Here is a 19068-nt window from a genome sequence, read left to right on the forward strand (position 1 = left end):
TTCTGCTGGGAGGTGTTATGCCACCCAAGTACTTCCAGAATAGAGTCTGTTAATCCTGTTACCACTATAGAAACTCAGAGGAAAAGTCTACTCAGGCCACTACTGCAGCTGCTGTGGCTGTAAACGTTCCAGCAACCACACCCTGGGTACCAAAAGGAAGCAAAAGAAAATTGAATTTTTTCAGTAGAAGAGGGATGTAGAGTGCTGACCTCAGTCTATTACTCAGACCGGCAGTCTCCAGACTTTTTATTGTAAAGCTTATAAACCTTTACTAGTAAAAAAGGGAAAAATAGCAAGCCCACCTAATGCATGCATATATGCGTCTATATACATCCATGTGCACATGCATACACAATGGAGGCATATGCTACCATATTCATGGTACTAAACATTACAAAACATGCAAAAATAGTTATTATATTAGGATTTACAAATAGAAATAAGTGTTCTAACCCCATTGGATAGATTTGCGCCTCCTCCAGGTATACATATACCACTTTGGAGACCACTGGGCTAAATTTCCACCAAGTGGACTATCAAGAAAATAGATCTTAAATCCCCAGTGAGGCCTTTTGAAAGATTCCATAGTTCATTGGGCACACAGAGTTGGGCAAAAGGAGTTATAAATAAGCATATGGTTTGATCCTCTGTTCCCTTGCTCCTGTGATTTCTTGTCCTTCCAACAATGTGGCTTGACTTCTGGCCTCTCCAAGGCCTCTGTATAGATCTTATTTCCATCCTACATTTATACAGGTACAGTACAAATGGTTTTAACCTGATAGATGCTGATAGGGAGCCTCCTAAAGTCCATCCAACAGTATGTCACCCCCAAGTCCTCATAACTCAGAGACAGAACTAGCTAAATACACCAGGTTCAATGATCATTCAGTAAGTATTTTTCAACAATAATTTCCTGATTTATAAATACAGATTGGATGTCTTTAACTGCCCAATTCCATATCATGCAAGAGATTTCAGATTACCAATGAATCTAGTTGTGAAACAAAACGTCCACAGAAAGGTGGTGGATACAAAAACACCTTCTACCTCTTATAGTGAAAAACTGTTTTTTCAGCTGTAGGAAAAATTGGACACTTAAATCAAAGTTCCTTTTAAATTGATAAAAATAAAATATTTTGGTGGTAAAACCTAGAAAGATCAGAGAATAGACAAAACTTCTCCCAATCCCTGTTGGTACAAGTCTAAATGGACACAATCTTTCTGGAAGGCAATTAGCAAATTATATTAAAAGCTTGAGAAATTCAACCATTAATTCAATAGGTCCTTTTCTCTTAATTCAACCTACACAAATAAATAAGTATTTTACAATCATGACAACAATATTTCTTTCAAAAGTATTCATGGTAGCAAAAAATAGAAACTGTCTACATTTGTGTTGAATGGGGGAACTGTTAGTTTATTATTCACCATGTAAGAAATGCTAAGCGTTCTTTAATTCCATGTATACTGAGTACCTGTTGTATGCCAGGTCCTCTTCTAGGATATAGCAGTTAATTGACACAGACAAACTTTCATTAGGCGGCATTTTAGTCAAGGGTGGGAAATCCATGCACACCATTAGCAAATAAACAAATAAGATATTTTTTAAAATCACTGCGCAGAAAAATGAAACAGAGTGATGTGATAGCAATGGCTGGTGATCAGGACTATGAGATTAAAGGATTTCTGAGCCTTGGCACAATTGACATTTGAAGCCACATTTTTTATGGGTTTTGGTGGTGAGGGGGAGAGGTCCCTGTGCATAATAGGTTGTACAGCAGCATCCCTGGCCTTCACCCACAAAATGCTAGTGTACCTAGCCCAGTCATAACAATAAACATTGTCTCCAGATATTGCCAAATTTCCATTCCCTTGGGGGCAAAATCTGCCCTGATTGGGAAGCACTGTTTTTGATGTAATGTAAGGGAAGGCCTGCCTCACCCAGGAGGTGACATTTGAGCAGAGACCTGAGTATGTTTTTCAATAATCTTTAGGATGAAGGGAAATGGTTACAATACAATGGTAGCATCTATAATACATTATATTCAATAAAATTCCACTTTAAAAAAATTCTATCTAGACAGACAGTCTAGCCTGTTAGTTAGGAACATGGACTTGGAGCCAGGCTGCCTTAGTTAAAATTCTAGCTCCATCACTTACTGGTTATGTGACTCTGGGTAAGTTATTTGATATCCCTGTGTTTTCTGTGTCCTCATGTGAAAAATGGCAATGACACTAGTAGTACCTACCACAAAGGGTTGCTGGGAGTATTAAATGGGTTAATATAGGCAAAGCTCTTAGAAAAATGAATGGCATCTGGGAAGCACTGTAAGTTTATATATATATAAATTATAATTAGAATATGTAGTATTAATCAGATATCTAATTAAAATAGTATATTTATTAATTATTAATCTAATTATGTTGATATATTATAATTGTATATTTATTTATATATAAATTAGAATTAGAATATATATCCTAATATGCAAATATGAAACATAAATACAAATATGTAGATACATACATATAAATCTATAAATATAAACTACATATATACCAGATATTTACATTTTTGTGAAACAAATATAACAATGTGTTAAAAATGGTAGCTTTATAGATTTTAATTTATTTGTATCATTTTGTATTCTTCACAGTTTTACAGATATCAATGCAAATGTTGCATTCAAATCAAAATAAAATACCAAGATGTGTTTTACCACAAAAGACAGAAATTTATAGACTTTTACTAGGATCAGTTGGTCTACAGAGAATGTGGAAGGAGGACCACTGGGATGTGCTCAGAAAACCTCCCCTAAGGATGGGTCCATTGTCAGCCGAAAACCAAGACACCCCACCTTTAGTCTGTCAGGTCATCAGTTGGCTGAAATTTATTTATTTATTTATTTATTTATTTCTGCCAGGCACTATGCTAAGTTCTGAGAAATTGAGCTACATGGCTTATGTACCTCAAGGAATTCACAACAGAAAGGAGAGGAGAAATGCATCCACAATTAATCACAGTACTATAAACTAAACTCAGGGCTCTAGTGAGGATATCAACCTGGATTTCTGGGGGCTCCTAAAGGAAACAATTTTGATTGGAGTTGCAGGGGACAGCTGTAGGAGGCTTCTTACAGTGGGCTTTGAGGGGTAAGTTTGGAAAAAGCAGTTATTAGTTATAAACAGGAATTCTGGGTTTGAACCTACTTACAAAGTACCTGCTAATCAAATACCAGCGGGATCAATTAACCTGGAGAGGGGTAAGTCAGAAGGGACAAAGCAGTTTTATTTCAGAAAGTATCTCAAGCTCGTATCAGAGTGCTTGCTTTCTGAAGCAGTTTGGAAATACAAAGTCTGACTGCTGTAGGAATTAGAAGACATAAGTTCAAGTACTAGCTGTGCCCCTTACCAACCGGGTAATCTTGGGCAAACCACTAAAATCTCTGACCCTCTATCCGTTTCCTCATTCATGTAATAATGATAATAATACTTTGCAAAACTGTTGTGAGCTTCAAATGTGATAATGCACATAAGAGACTTTAAGTGACATTCAAATAGTTCGGATGAATAAATTGTGATGGTTTTAACATAATAGAGAATATTTTGAATAATTATGGTTTATTTTTAACATTTATATTTAAACACTGATAGTAAAAACTTGACTGTACATGTAATACCAATCATGCATGAGTTTATAGCCTGATTGGCTTCATTTATTTTTTCAGAGCCTTAAACCTATTACTAATCCAAGTGCATCAAACTATAAAAACTGCTAACCATTTTTTTTTCTCGGATAACATAATCTTTATTTCTTGAGACACTTTTTACAAACATTAAACTGAAGGTAACTGCATAAAAATGAAATGGAGACTCGTAATTGCAAACTGCTTTCATGTCTGAAGAAGATTCAACTATCTCTTAGGAGTCAATTGTTCCTTGTTACCAGCTTATGATCTAGCTATAAAAGTATATCACTTAGCCTATGTCTGCCTACAGGTGCAAAGTATAGTGGCGGGCAGAAAACTGAAGTAATTATCCACAATAGTTAGACCAAAAAAAAAAATAGCCAACTTCAGCCCCCAAAAATTGAAGTTGCTTTGCAGGTGTCAGGGAAGCGTGGGGAGAGGGCCATGCTCAGCCTTCTTCCCTTGTTCTTTTGTACTCTTTAATCCTTTTCACCTTGAACACTCACTTCTATTATTTCTGGAGGAATAATATACTTTAGCCTTTTCTCTCTTTTTAAAAAAGATTTACTAAGGCTGATTGAAAAGGCTTAAAATGTCCTCTTCTCATAGCCCTTGATAAACATTTCATCTAACGTTTCTTGAGGCAGGATTTTAGCTGAAGTGCTACAGAAGACAAATCAAAACAATGATTTATACAACTATGACTTTAACTTGAAAGTTTTTAAAGGACATCTTCCAACCAGAGCTGCCATTTGAAAATTAAAGAAAAAATGTCAAATATATTTATCTTATTTATCCTCCCTCCCAAATTAGATTTAATGAACCCAAGGTTTTGTCTTATCCAATCTATCAGGATGTAGCAATTGAATACTCCATAGTTACTTATTTCCATTCATTTCAAAAAGGTGAGGAAATTTTAGAAGGCTTCATTCTTCAACTGGAGAAAATTATCCACTCAGCTTTATTACTCAGCTTTCAAAGAAGAAAATATGTTTTTCTTGAAAACATAGCTTCTTTGAGTATCAATCACCTTTTATTATGCTTTCTCAATGTCAAGAAATCTTCATCTTCCTAATTTTGTTCTGTCTTCAGCCATTGTATGTTTTCAAATTTTACTCAATATAAAAATAATAGTGATCTACACATCTAAAAAATGATGATTCTGACCCTGGCTGATACTTTTCACCATGTTTGATCATGTTGAATGATTTCCTATATTTTATGTATTGTATTAATACCTACCAAGCTGTGGAGATTATAATCATATATTTTAATAACAAAAATCACTTCTAACATTTGAATGAACTTTACAAAATTTTCATACAAAGGAAAAAACTTTTTTTCTCTATACAGTGTCACTTTAATTAACGCCTTTTACTAACCACAATAATTTGTTAATGGTTTGGTAGCTTATAACTTGAAATGTCACTTGTCTGCCTTGGTCTGATTTCAGCCACGGATAATTACAGTACTAAATTCTAAGCTGGAGTATAGTTTAAATCCAAGGGAAAACATAATTCACCATTATAGCTTAAAAAAATGGTCTATACATTTGAAATATACACTCACTTTAAATGTTTTGGCCTAGAACTAAAATTAAAATCACCCTACCTTAAAGTCTTATGTAATAATTTCCATGTAGGCTTCTGGAGTTTACTGTTCACAAGAAAAACTTAGCGACAAGCTACCTGTTTCCATAGGCAACTTGGCAATAGAATTTGTAGGTTAAATGAGAATAAAAAGATCTACTCAGGAGGCTGAGGTGAAAGGATCATTTGAGCCCAGGAGCTCTAGCCCAGCCTGGGAACATATCAAGAATCTGTCTCTAAAAAGAAAAACAAAATAAATAGAGAGAGAAGAGGGAGAGAGAATGGAGGCCAGACATGGTGGCTCACCCTTGTAGTCATAGCTCTTTGGGAGGCCAAGATGGATGAATCTCTTGAGCCCAGGAGTTCAAGACCAGCCCAGGCAGCATGGTGAAACTGAGTCTTTGCACAAAATACAAATTAATAACAATAATAATAATAATAGAATAAGCTTGCCATGTTGGTGCACGCCTTTAGTGCTAACTACTCAGGAGGCTGAGATGGGAGGATCACCTGAGCCTGGGAGGTTGAGGCTGCAGTAAACTGTGATTGCACCACCACCACTGCACTCCAGCACGGGTGACAGAGTGAGACACTGTCTCAAAAAAAGAGAAAATGGGAAAATATTCAGGTAATAGTGAGCCATTAATATTTGTGTGTGTGTGTGTGTGTTCATGATGTGTGTGTTTTGCTTTCTTTATGACTAATATTATCAGAAGAATATTGTCCAAAGTATAATTTTGATTATAATGCATAAGATATCTTGAAGAAAGTTGTCACTATATTCAGAGCCAATGACTTCTGAAAAAGAGTCCAGATGTGAGGGCAGAGAGGATTAAATCTGAGTGGTAGTAATAGAAATGAAAAAGCAGACATGGACTTGAGAGATGTTTAGTGGGAGGAATAAATAAGAACTTGTAAATGATTGGATGGAGGGATAGGGCCAAAGAATAGTTTTAAGCCCAGGGAACTGGAAAAATGACAATACAATAAAGACAAATTGAATTATGAATTCTCCAGGGATAGCCAGAGTTATCCAGTTTGGGGAGATGAGGGGCTTAGTAGAAAGAGACATAATAATTGAAAGGATTTTGCTAGTTACCCACATAAAATGTCCAATAGACAGTTACAAGTGTGAAACTGTAATTTGTGATGACTATGAGCTTCTTGAGGACTGAAACCATTTGTTGTTCTTCTCTGAATTCTGCAGTGGTTAGTGCAGTGCCAGGCATATAGTTTATGCTTGGCAAATATTGCCTGCATCTCTGGCTGGCTGGATGAAGATTTAGGGGCCAACTTCATAAAGTAATCAATGATGTTGTGAGTGTAGACAAATATGGCCTTTAAGGGTAGTGTAGGAAGAAAGAAACTAAGAGGACAAAGTCTTAAGGAACAAATACGTGGAAGGAGCTGGAAGAAAACAGAAGCTGACAATGGTCAGTCAAGGAATTACACCAGAGAGGGAGAAGGAAAGGACAAAGGAAAAGAAAAGACAAAGGGAAGGGAAGAAGGGAAGGGAAGGGAGAAAGAAAAGCAGAAAGGAAAGAAAAGGAAAAAGGGAAGGGAAAGGGAAGGGAAGGGAAGGGAAGGGAAGGGAAGGGAAGGGAAGGAAAGGAAAGGAAAAGCAAGGCAAAAGAAAAGCAGAAAGGAAGGAAAAGGAAAAAGGGAAAGGAAAGAAAAGGAAGGGAAGGGAAGGGCAAAGGGGAGGGAAGGGAAGGGAAAGGCAGAAAGAAAGGGAAAGGAAAAGGAAAGGAAGGGAAGGGAAGGGGGAAAGGAAAAGGAAAAGAAAAAAGAAGGGAAAGGAAAATGGGAAAAGAAAGGAAAAACAAGAATAGAATCAGCGGACCTAGAGAAGAGGACATAGTAGTTATTTATCATTTGAATGCTTTTATCTATAAAGACTCAAATGAGATAAAACATGGACGCAAAAATTACAAAGTCACATTTAGTGATCAAAAATGAAAATCATTAAAACATTTTCTTAATAACTTAGAGTAAATAAATTAATAGCTCCTGTCACATTGATTCATCCGTTGCATGTGGGTACTCAATAAATGTTAATTGAATTAAATTAATAACATTTGCTCAACAGTAATAAAAACTTAATTAGCTGTCTATCTTTTCTCGGACTTAAGTTTATGTCCATTCATTCTTGCAATTACCTGTAGCCCAAACATGAATTTTCTATTTCACTGATGTTTAAGATTCACTTTAATTTTTTTCTAAGAAATATAGATGAGCTTCTATTTTTTGTCCTAATTTTGGTTTGTTTTTAACTATTGGTAAAAATTATTTTCTCTAAGTTAATGTCAAGAACTATGAATAACATCCCAAATATAGTTTCACAAGTTCCTTATTTAACTCTAAAATAATTTTCTCTACAGAAGAAGTGATACTACTTTTTTATGTTTCTCCTTTGAGCTTATGCTACTTTATAGTACTTTGGGTGCAATGTCAAATGATACCATAAAGGAAGGAATCTGAATGTGATGAAATTATTGTTAGCATCATCTATAAGAGATGGAAGATGTCAGTAACATTCACCCAAAAATTGTGACTCACTTCAGATGTCAGAATTCTGGTTTGAACAGACTGGGTTCTCAAATGTGTGCATGTCGGATGACTTTCTAATGAGCAACAGATAGTTCCCACTGAGGAATGAAAAAAAAAAATAAAAATATAAACAGAGATATAGAATTAAAATAACTTTATGAATGGCAGTTTAACTTCTCCATAAAATTCTCTCAGTACAAGCCTAGTGTGCTCCAAATGGTTGCTTAATGTAGCACACCACTTACATTCAAAATGCTATACTTAAAATTGTCACAAAATTAAAAAGAGAATCATATACCACTTGGCTGTATACTGTATTCTCCGCATGTTCTTACATTCCAGTAACCTCTATCCAACTTTTTTTTGTTACTGAATTACTTTGTGCAAAAGCAATTTAAATTACATGCAGCCTGACTACGTGTGATAATTTGAACTGATTGTTAATTAATTCTCTTAAGTAAATAGCTGCTGCAATCTCCATACTCATCAAGGTCTCGTTATCTATCAGCTCTTTCTGAGCTGCTCTCTAATGTATGGGATAAAGCAGCTGTAACAGAACAAGCAGGATTCCCTGAGTGTGCAAAGAAGGTAGTTTTGCTTTGCAAAGATTGCTTAGGGAAAGGCGAGTGTGTAAAACTCAGCTATTTGCAAGGCTCGATTTTGGGCAGGTGACACATCGCAGTATTTAGGGTGAGAAGGTTTTGCTGATGTGCATTCTCAGTAGTTAGGAAGGAGGGATAAAAGCTAAGAATAGATTAGAGAAAATATTGCATAATATAAAAGGGAAAAGGACAAGCACAAAGCTTTTGGAATCCACCAGGCCTAGATTTGAATCTCAGTTCTACTACTGAATAAGGAGGAGGCCTTGGACAATTTACCTAAATAAACTCTGTAAGCTTTGGTTACCTTCATTCATCTGCTAACTGGGGATACCCATTCATACATTTCCCATCTGTTCAAGGAGGCTAACAATATCTACCTCCTAGAGTCTTTGTGACGCTTAAGTTCAATAAGGCATATAAGTGGTAACATAGAACTTGACATAAGATACATGCCACGCTGTGTGTGTGTGTGTGTTCGTGTGTGTGTGTGTAAAGCAGTGGTTTTCAACCAGGATGATTTTGTCCCACAGGGGAAATGCAGCGGTATCTACAAACATTTTTCATTGTCATGAGCTAAAGGGTCAGGTGCTACTAGCATCTTGTGGATAAAAGACTATGATACCACTAAACATCCTACAATCTCTCCATGCCAGAAAAGTATCTGGCCCAAAATATTGATGCTGCTCTTAGTGTTCTAAGACATCATTTGAATGTCCATCTATCTCCAATATTAACTGATTACTGGGTGCTTTGATACCCAAGTAAGAAAAGTAAACTAATTATGATTTTCATCATCATCGTCATCATCATCATTATATCATTAATTCGGTGAATCCCTCTGGGGTTAGAGGAAGCCTAGTGTTCTCTCATCCGTAAGGCTGATTCCACTTCAATATTCAATACTACATTAATTGCTTTCAACAATAGATGTTTTCTTGAATCCCTATTTCTGCCAATCCTTTGTATGGTGGATGAAACCACAACCAAGAAATTTAAAGCCAGCACATAAAAGGAAGAGAATAGAAATTAAACATTGTTGAAAACCAAGGCTGTTTGGAGGATCAGAAAGAAACAAAAATGACCTAAGACAGTTGTGTATACCAGACTGATAGTTCTGGTGCCAGTTAGGAGTCTTCAGAAAGCAACCATCTTAAGATTGGTTTCTGAAAATCACTGATGCACAGGTCAGCGGGCTGTTCTCTCTCTTTCTCTAGTCTCAAATGCAGAAGATCCCTGGCATCGTGATTCCCAAATTTGTCTACATGTTAGAATCACCTGAGGAGCTTCAAAAATTCTCCCATCCCACCAAGGATTGTGATTTAATTGGTCCCCTGAAGAGGAGAATACAAGAGCTTTAAAAATTCTGAATTTTTAAAAGATTTCCCATGTGATTCTACTCTGCAGAAAAGTCTAGAACTCATTGCCTTAGAAGGCAGAACACAGTAGACATTTCCATTGGCCCTAAACTAAGAAACAACCTTGGAAGGGAAATAAAGATAGACTTGGCAAGAATATGTTTCTTGCACTGAGCTGCATAAGCATGGTAAAATCAAACCAGATTGCCAACTGCATTATTAATTTCAGTCACTCAATGAGCATTACCGAACCAACAAGGCATTGTGTTAACAATGGTAATGCAATTCCCAAAGACACCTCTTGACCACCTCCCAGTTTTGCCACCAAACCATGAGGACTGTTGCTTGTTCAGGTTTTAAGTTGTTCCTGGGCATCATGAGCCTGTAAGGAAGTTATAAATTAACTGCACCATGACCCAGTCTGGTCCTCTCTGACATAATTTTATGATATGCTTACACTTCTCAATCCTGTAACTTACAGTTATTTCTTTGATGATTTGTTTGATGCTCATGAAGGTCAAGGTCCGTGCCTGTCTTAGTCATCCCTCTATCCCCAGTATACAGCCCAGTGCTTGTTACAGAGCAGACTCCCAATCATTACGTGGCAGGAAAATGCATACAGGTGTCCCTCAGTGTCTGAGGGGACTTGGTTCCCGGACTCTACAGATATCGAAATTTTCAGATGCTCAAGTCCCTAATATAAAATGATGTGGTATTTGCATATAGTGTATGCATATCCTCCCATATACTTTACTTGACCTTTAGATTATTTATCATACCTAATACTATGTAAATGCTATGTAAGTGGTTGTTATACTGTATTGTTTTTTATTTGTGTCATTTTTGTTGTTACATTGTTATTTGGGGAGCTTTTTCTGAATATTTTCTATCTGTGTATCTAGGATTTGTTGTATCAGGGATGTGAAACCCACAGATACGGAGGGCCAACTGTACAGGAGATGTAAAATACATGGAACACTTGGGGTTTCTCAGCCTTCTCTATGGCTCTCCAAACCAGAATCTCAGTCAAGAACTTTGCTGGAAATTCCCTGAACATCTCTAACTATTGTGCCAGACAGTTACGTGGAAATAAAGCATGTTCCCAAGAAGCATACCCCCAAAGCCATACAAGTTATCACCTGAATAGGAACTAAATATCAAGGCAGAGAAAGCCACCGTGAGGTTATGAGGACAGAAGCAGGAATGAGCTTATAGACTATTCATTTATACGCATTTTTCTTTTTAGAGAGGAGGAAAATGAGGTTTGTAAAAACAAAGTAATAAAGTGACTTGATTGAGATCATATGAATAACTCAGCAGTATTGCCCACCATATGAGATCCTTATCCTGCTCTTCAGATTAATAATACACTATGAGAGGAGGCTGGCAATGTACTATGAGATTTTGTTGATCCAAGTGAATGAATTGCTTGATTCTCCCTATTTATCACCAAAAAAAAAAAAAGTAGAAATAAGTGTCACAAATTACCATGATAAGTAGTTTGCAATGTCTATAAAATTTTATAATGATTGCACTCTTCTTTCTTATATTTTTATTCAAAATTGTCTTGCTCAATAATACTTCATTCTTTTTCTTAAGACTTTAATCTTAGAAACGTCAAATGTGAAAATTTCTGCAAATGTCCATTCTTAGGTCACTAGGTCACATAAACTATAGTGGGTTTCTGTATGTGTTTTTTCTTTTTTCATCTAGATATGCAACTCACAAATGAAAAGCATGCAGATGAGAAACCCATTAATGCTATCGTTATAAATTCAGTATCTGAATTCAATATCACAGATGGACCAGCCAAGGAAAACCCCAATGAGAAAAAACTGTCAGAATCGAGCACATCACTGTCCTCCCTTGAAGAATGCCAAACAACATTTTCTTACCTCCAAACTGATACTTCAGTTCATCACAGAGACACTGATGGTATGTTTCTCAGAATTCAAACCATCTCTAAATAAAGCTCCCAACCCCCATCCCCTGTAAAATCATCACATATGCTGTTAGGAAAAAAAAGTCTTTATGAATATTAAACAGGAAGACTGATTTGAAAACTCTGGTGAATGACATATGTCAAGGTCACTTTGCAGTTATGAGGCGCTTGGCAGATTGTTTGCTCTCAAAGCTGGGAATCGGAGGCAGCATGTTTTAAATAGCTGGGGTGGGACATAATCTTCTTGCTATGGGGCTATGAGGCAGATAAAGAAAAATGGAAAACTTCTTTCTCTCCTCAGATATGGAACTATTCAGTCTATACCTCTAATCAGAGAGAAGAAGGCAGAGAGAAATAGTATTAAAATGCTGGAAATATATAAGTATAGACAGCATAAAAGATTAAGATGCTTACCTCAGCAATCTATGAGAAAGGAGTGGTTCCCCTGGGTATTATCCCTAGACATTCTGATCAGTGCAAACCTAGACCCAACCATCCCTATATATGATATAAAGGGTACGTTTCGTTTGCAAAGCCAATTTCAAATTGGTTTGGTGATAAATAAACAATCAGCCAAACAAAGTTCAAAACTGTGGACTCCACACCAAGATATGGAATTTTACTCAGGTTAACTTTGCAATGACCTTTACAGGAGACAAACCATTCAAGAATTTTGTAGTGTTCAGTATCTACATTTTCATTTAAAGAAAGTCTGGAGTTTCTCAAAGGAAAATGTAATAAGGTATGGTTTCTGGTCTACATTTAAATTCATATTTACTTTTTGAAAATAAGAAAAAAGATTAAATAAACATTGAATAGCAGCACCTTTGGAATCACACCAGTTTCACTTCTGCCTCTGAAGTCTATTAACTGTAGAGTACTGGACATGTTTTTTAAATTTACCATCTCTGAATTTCAGTCTCTGATTATATGATAGGCTCGTTAACACCATGGGATATGTTGGGGATCAAATAAAATAACATGTATAAAGCACCTAGTACAAAAGTTGGTACACAGTAGGTACTCAATTTCAGCCATGATTATGATTACAATTTTGGAAAGTAAGGAGGGTTTCTAACACATGCTATGTATGTGGTATCTTGTGCACATGTTGTCATGAATGCTTTAGGACAGAAACTACAGGCTTAATTGCCTGTAGTTGCCTGCAGATACGGATAATATGAATACTAAGTAGGCTGGAAGTAAACAATAGGAATTGGTGAGGACTATGGCAAGCTGGAGAGCGCATGGCTTATCTAAAGGTCACTACCTCAACACAGTACCAGCTGATTGTTGCCAGAAGGAAATACAGGGCCAGAGTTGCCAGATATTGAAGTTTCCAAGAAAATCCAGAGACCAGAAGTGTTATGTAAAATTTCTAAGTTTTCCAGTGTTGATCATTACTTGTATTTATTTTACAAAGCTCAAGATACTCCCAACAACACATCATTGGGCCAGCTTTGACCTGTAGCTATCAGATTATGACTCTGAATTCAGGATGATACTCAAGTCTCTAGCTTTGGTAGAGATTAATCCCAGTCAAGAAAACATAACAGCAGAGAGGCCTCTTTAAAAGCATCTTGATGCTACAGAATTTTATCAGATTTTACCAGAAATGTGTGGATGCTGCTTATTATGTGAATAATTGAATTAAGTTAAATCCCAGAACTGGGAATTGCCATTGTACATATCCACACAGTGAAACATACTTTCTCCCCACAATCACTGTGATCTGACCTATCAGGGATACTGGAGGAATAAGAGGGGCCAAGCCAACTAGCATGACACCTGAACTCTTGTATTCTCAGGAAAGGGTCCAAATCACTACTTCATTAAAATGGCAACTGACACCCAAGAGCCTCCCGCAAAAACAAACAAAAAAAATAGCTGACTACTCTTCATTCAAAGAGCAAAGGAGATCCATGAAGATAATTAAATTAGATCATTTCCAGGAAATTCAGACTGTAAGCTGACCACATAGGTGATAGTCCACTAGTCCCTTTCCTCCCGTGTGAAAAATCTCCCCAGTGAAGTAAGAGCTTTTGGCACCCGGATGAAAGAGAAAGGAAAAGAAGTCAGCCTAAGACCCCCAAAGAGTGATAAAAAACTCTTATTATCCTAAACAGCAAACATCAAGGAAATCAAGAGTTAAGTCAGACTCACTCCATTTTAGAGAATTTTGATAGTAATTGTATTAATTTAAGGATGCAGAAATTGAGAGCTGGGGTCATTGTTCGTACCGAGATAAATACAGAAATATCTTTCAGGAACAGCAGGGAAAACAGAAGGGAAAAGAGAATATTGCATCCACTTTCATGTAGTTTGTGGCTAATTTATTTTTGAATGTATAAATGAGTGCATAGGAATAGATGCTTAATTGCTAATATCTATTATTTATATACATTGCCCCACTTAAAACAGGATGGAAAAGCCTCACACATGCAGATTTTGTAAAATGTGTTACATCCATTAGCACAGTTCATGGTGTGTGCTCTGATGGGAATTTAAAAGGATCTTTACTGCACATCACACACTGTGTGCTGAAACATTACTTTATTACTAAATTGTGGTTCATCGTGTGTGGTCCCTTTCCTGAATAAAATGGAAAGTGTCCAGAGGACTATCCGTGTCCCCACTTCTGTTTCTGCAAACTTCTGATTGTGAAAGCTTCTCTGTGGATAAGAAAACCAGAAATATACATGATATTAGAAAACAGTCCCCTTAAAAATAATCCTGAGAATATACCTAATTGATGTATAATTTTGAATTTGAGGCATCTCATCCAGGTGGAAGAGGAAAATCATAAATACAAGATACCTCAAAAGAATAGTCTTAATTACACCATGGACTACTGAATAAAATGATTGCATTTTCTACACTGTAAATTTCATACAATTAAATGCACTAGTGTCACCTTATAAAATGTTTCAATTTTATAATTATTTCAGTTCATTTGCTCAGAAAAAAACATAAGCACAAATTTACTTAGTATCACCCAAATCTAGTCATTCTAGTTCTAAAGAACTGACTTGAGTGTTAGTTGTGCTTGTCTGAACTTAAATAGATCTTGACATATTTAAGTAGCTATTAAAATTGATAACATCAGGGATGATACCCCAGCTAGAGAAAGGCATTCAATCACTCTTTATTTATTCCCATTCTACATTACAGACATTTTTTTAAAGAACTCAATGTGGGGGAGTGGGAACTGATTTTTATACTTTTGGAAACTTTTAGTAATCGGTGGATTCATTGTGTCATGAATCTCATTAGGATGCTGAATTCTCTGTGATAGCATATTAGTGTATTAAAATACTGGCTTTGGGCTGGTATAATGTTGGCTCTTTTCTTTTTCTTTGCCTTGAGGAGGAAGAGGAAGGATTGTGATTTGTCTGGGGTCACTTCCGGGAGAACGATTCTTGCCGCTTAGGATAAGGAGTCCTGGGGTAGCAGGAGGTGTGCTTCAGCAGCTCAGAAATGCTTCAGGAACTACTGGAACTACTGTGGTTGCTCTTATCCCTCCCACCTCCTAATCATGGGCACCAAGATGGCAAGATCCAAAGTTGGGAGGGCAGAATCAGGGAGTGCAGGACCGCAGCCATAAGGCGCCCCTCAAATACACTTGTGGAACCTCCTTGCATTGCCATCTTTTCCAGTCTAATTAAAGATGATGCTTTCTAGTGAGAGATATTCTCCCTTCTAATTAGCCAGTCCCCAGTTGTACATTTAACACCTCTGGAAGCTGTGTTAATTCTTCAGTGTCATTAGGGTATCACTCTGCATATCACGGCCTCCATGTCCTAAAGGTGCCCCGGGGTGTAGAAAGGAAATGAACCCCAAGGGGGTTTTTGTCATGGCTTTTTGCTCCCAGCGAAACACCACTGTTGACTGTGCAGCCTGCAGGTCTCTGATCCATCTTAAACCTTCTTTAATTCAGGTTTAAGGAAGCAAAGCCAGGTAGGCACTTCAATAGCAGTGATTAGAGCCTCTGCCAGGATGCCAGGTGTTCTATAGAGGAGATTTAATACGCAAAGAACTTGTGACAAAGAGCAGAAAAGTCAAATACAGTGAACAGTAGTAAGCCATCCAGACATTAGCAACAACAAGAAGCGTCTCCCACCTCTTCCTTTCATCCCACCGGACTCCTAGTGCACTGGTATGAACTTGGAGACCACTAGTACTAACTGTTGTCAGACAGACTGCTAGTCACTAACCACTATCAGATAGAGCACTAGTTACTAACCATTATCAGATAGACTACAAGTCATAACCACTATCAGATAGAGCACTAGTTACTAACTGTTATCAGATAGACTATGAGTCATAGCCACTATCAGATAGAGCACTAGTTACTAACCATTATCAGATAGACTACGAGTAATAGCCACTATCAGATACAGCACTAGTTACTAACCGTTATTGGAAAGACCACTAGTCACTAACCACTATCAAATAGGCCACTAGTCACTAACCGTTAGCAGATAGACCACTAGTCACTAACTGTTATCAAGTAGACTACTAGTCACTAACCATTACCAGATAAACCACTAGTCAGTCACCAATCACTGTCAGATAGACCACTAGTCACTAACCACTGTTAGACCACTAGTCACTAACCACTATCAGATAGACCACTAGTCACTAACTACTATTAGACCACAGTCACTGCCATTAGCCAGAGCCACAGAGGGAAGATACACATTCAGAGAGAGATGAAAGCAGAGAGGAGATAAAACCACTGCCTAAGACACCACCCAAAGCAAAGAGCAAGAGAAGTACCCTGAATTTTCTCTTCCTCCCATCTTGCAGGTTCCACTTACTGCCTTCTATTGGCTGAATCTAGACAGAAACCACTAAGAGCAACTGGAAAATGTTCTTTGCCAGTCTTGGGAATCCAGCACAGAGGAGGGAATGGAGAGGGAAGCAGGCTATCAAGAAGTCGGCAGTGGCCTGTGCCATGCTCAAGTGTGTCAGAAGGAAACTGGGAGCATATTATGGAAGACAGGTTGGCTTCCTAGTTAAAAACTTTGGAGGAGTCAGTCTGGATTCAAATTACAGTGCCACAATAGCCTGTGTTTCCTGGGGCATGCCTTTAAACACTCTTTACCTCAGTTTCCTCATCCATAAACAGGGATCATAATAGTACTCAACTCAGGGTTATTTGGAGACCTGCGTAAGCTGTATGTGGAGGCCTGCACAAAATGTGTAATAGTGAAGACATGGAATCAAACTAAATGTCCATCAATGATAGACTAGTTAAAGAAAATGTGGTACATATACACCATAGAGAACTACAAAGCTGTAAAAAAGAACAAGATCACATCCTTTGCAGGAACATGGATGGAGCTGGATGCCATTATCCTTAGCAAACTAGCACAGAAACAGAAAACCAAATACCACATGTTCTCACCTATAAGTGGGAGCTAAATGATGAGAACACATAAACACAGAGAGGGGAACGACACACACTGGGGCTTATTGAAGGGTGGAGGGTGAGAGGAGGGAGAGGATCAGCAAAAATAACTATTGGGTACTAGACTTAATACCTGGGTGATGAAATAACCTGTCTAATAAACCTCCATGACACAAGGTTACCTATGTAGCAAACCAGCACATGACCCCTGAACTTAATAAATGTTTTTTAAAAAAGAATTTAAATAAGTTTTTAAAAAGTTACAAAACAAAGGTTCTAAATAAAGAAGGAGAAGAGAAATAACCCCCCCCCAAAAAAAGTATAGAGGGCTATAGACTGGCTTTTGGCAAAATAGTTGACACATATAACAGTGGGATAGAGACCAAAGGCTTTGGATCCAGAAAGACTTAGATTTGAATCTCTGCTCTACAATCTTACAGTTGGGAGGATTTAGTACAGTCAGAAACAATCTCTGAACCTTAGTCCTTGCATCTAAAAAATGAGTAACAAGTAAAAAACAATATTTACTTGTTAGAATCATTCATTGATTTAGTCAATCAACCAGAGAGAGATATGGTTTTTTGCCTCTTGCAACATAGATTCTAGTAGGAGGAGGTAACAAACTAATTTCATGCCATCCTATGGTCAGTGCTATGAAGAAAAAATAAAACAGATTGCTGTGAGAGTTTCAGCAAGGATGTGATTTAGAGGGAAGGTGTTTGAAGCTAAAAACTTAAAGGTTTGAATAGGAGTTGGGTGAAGTTGGGGGGCAGGAGGGTGTGCAATGCAGGCAAAAACACGGCTTGTGCAAAGACCCTGAGCCAGGTGCATTCCAAATACTGCAATTTAGTCAGTGTGGCTAGAGTGCTGTGAGTATGAAGTAAGTAGAGTAGGTCCAGAAGTCAGAGAAACAGGCAGGAATCCAATCATGCAAGGGCTTGTAGGCTAAGGCAAGGATTTGGCACTTTTCTCTAAGGGGAGAGTGAGTTGTTTACATTTAGAATTAAAAATATCGAAGGAGCTGAAGAATTTGAAGTGGGCTGGTGTGGAAGCAGAGTGTCCTTGCCGGGAGGCTATTGCTGGTGGCTGATGGCGGCCAGAGCTAAGATGGTGGCCCTGCAGGTGGTGAGCAGCTTGTGGATTTTGAATACAAATTTGAGGTGGAATCAGCAGCACTCAGCAATGAATTGCATGGGAAAGGTATGATGAGGAAAAGCAAAATGACAAAGAATGACTACCAGGTTTCTGCCGAATTCATCTGGGTGTTCAGGAGCCATCCATAAAAGAAAATAGGAGGAGGAACAGATTTGTAGGACCGGGGAGTGAGAGATCCAAAATGCAGTTTGGCCTTGGTAAGTGAGATGTTTTGAAGACGTTGCAGAAGGGATGTGTGGCAGGCAATAGCCTATATGGTACACATTTTTGGATGGGCTGAGAAGGGGTGTGAATCACGGGATATGACTTTGAAAATCACATTTATTAAACATTAAATCCCCAGGAAATAGTGCAGGCAAAGAAAAATATACTCATTCAGGACAAGAGGAAATCCAACACTCTTTTCAAACAGTTGCAAATTTTCCCCTGAACTGCTTGTGCAAACAAAAATTGGCCATATGCAAAACAGTTTTACCTGCTCATGTAGAACTATTTAACATGCCTTTTAGGAAAAGTGTGGAACACACTTGAAAGTTCGGAAAAATCTGTTTTCAATTCATTAATGTTACCATGTTGTTTTTGGGCAAGAGACTCTGCCTTTTAAAACCAAATAAAAAGGACTGACTTAGAAACAGAAAAAAAAAAAAAAAAAAAGGCTGTATTCTCAAGTGCAAAATAGGTGGGTAGAAGGAAACAAGTGCCAATTTGGCCAAAGGATTAAGCCAAAACTTTTTTTTTTTCTTTTGTAAATAAAATCTACAGTATACATCAGA

The 19068-nt window shown here is 37.4% G+C and overlaps 1 protein-coding gene across 2 annotated transcripts in view; it reads left to right on the forward strand.

Annotated features, from left to right (window-relative positions):
• The window catches only part of MDFIC2 (MyoD family inhibitor domain containing 2), a 113065-nt gene that overhangs the window by 89138 nt on the left and 4859 nt on the right, over window positions 1–19068 (forward strand). For both annotated transcript variants that reach the window (XM_023199792.2, XM_023199794.2), the window contains one exon: window positions 11499–11720. In XM_023199792.2, the coding sequence (XP_023055560.1) occupies window positions 11499–11720 (222 nt within the window). The remainder of the gene's footprint in view (window positions 1–11498; window positions 11721–19068) is intronic.

This window comes from Piliocolobus tephrosceles, chromosome 2 (genome assembly GCF_002776525.5).
Source record: "Piliocolobus tephrosceles isolate RC106 chromosome 2, ASM277652v3, whole genome shotgun sequence".
In the NCBI taxonomy this organism is placed as follows: domain Eukaryota; kingdom Metazoa; phylum Chordata; class Mammalia; order Primates; family Cercopithecidae; genus Piliocolobus; species Piliocolobus tephrosceles.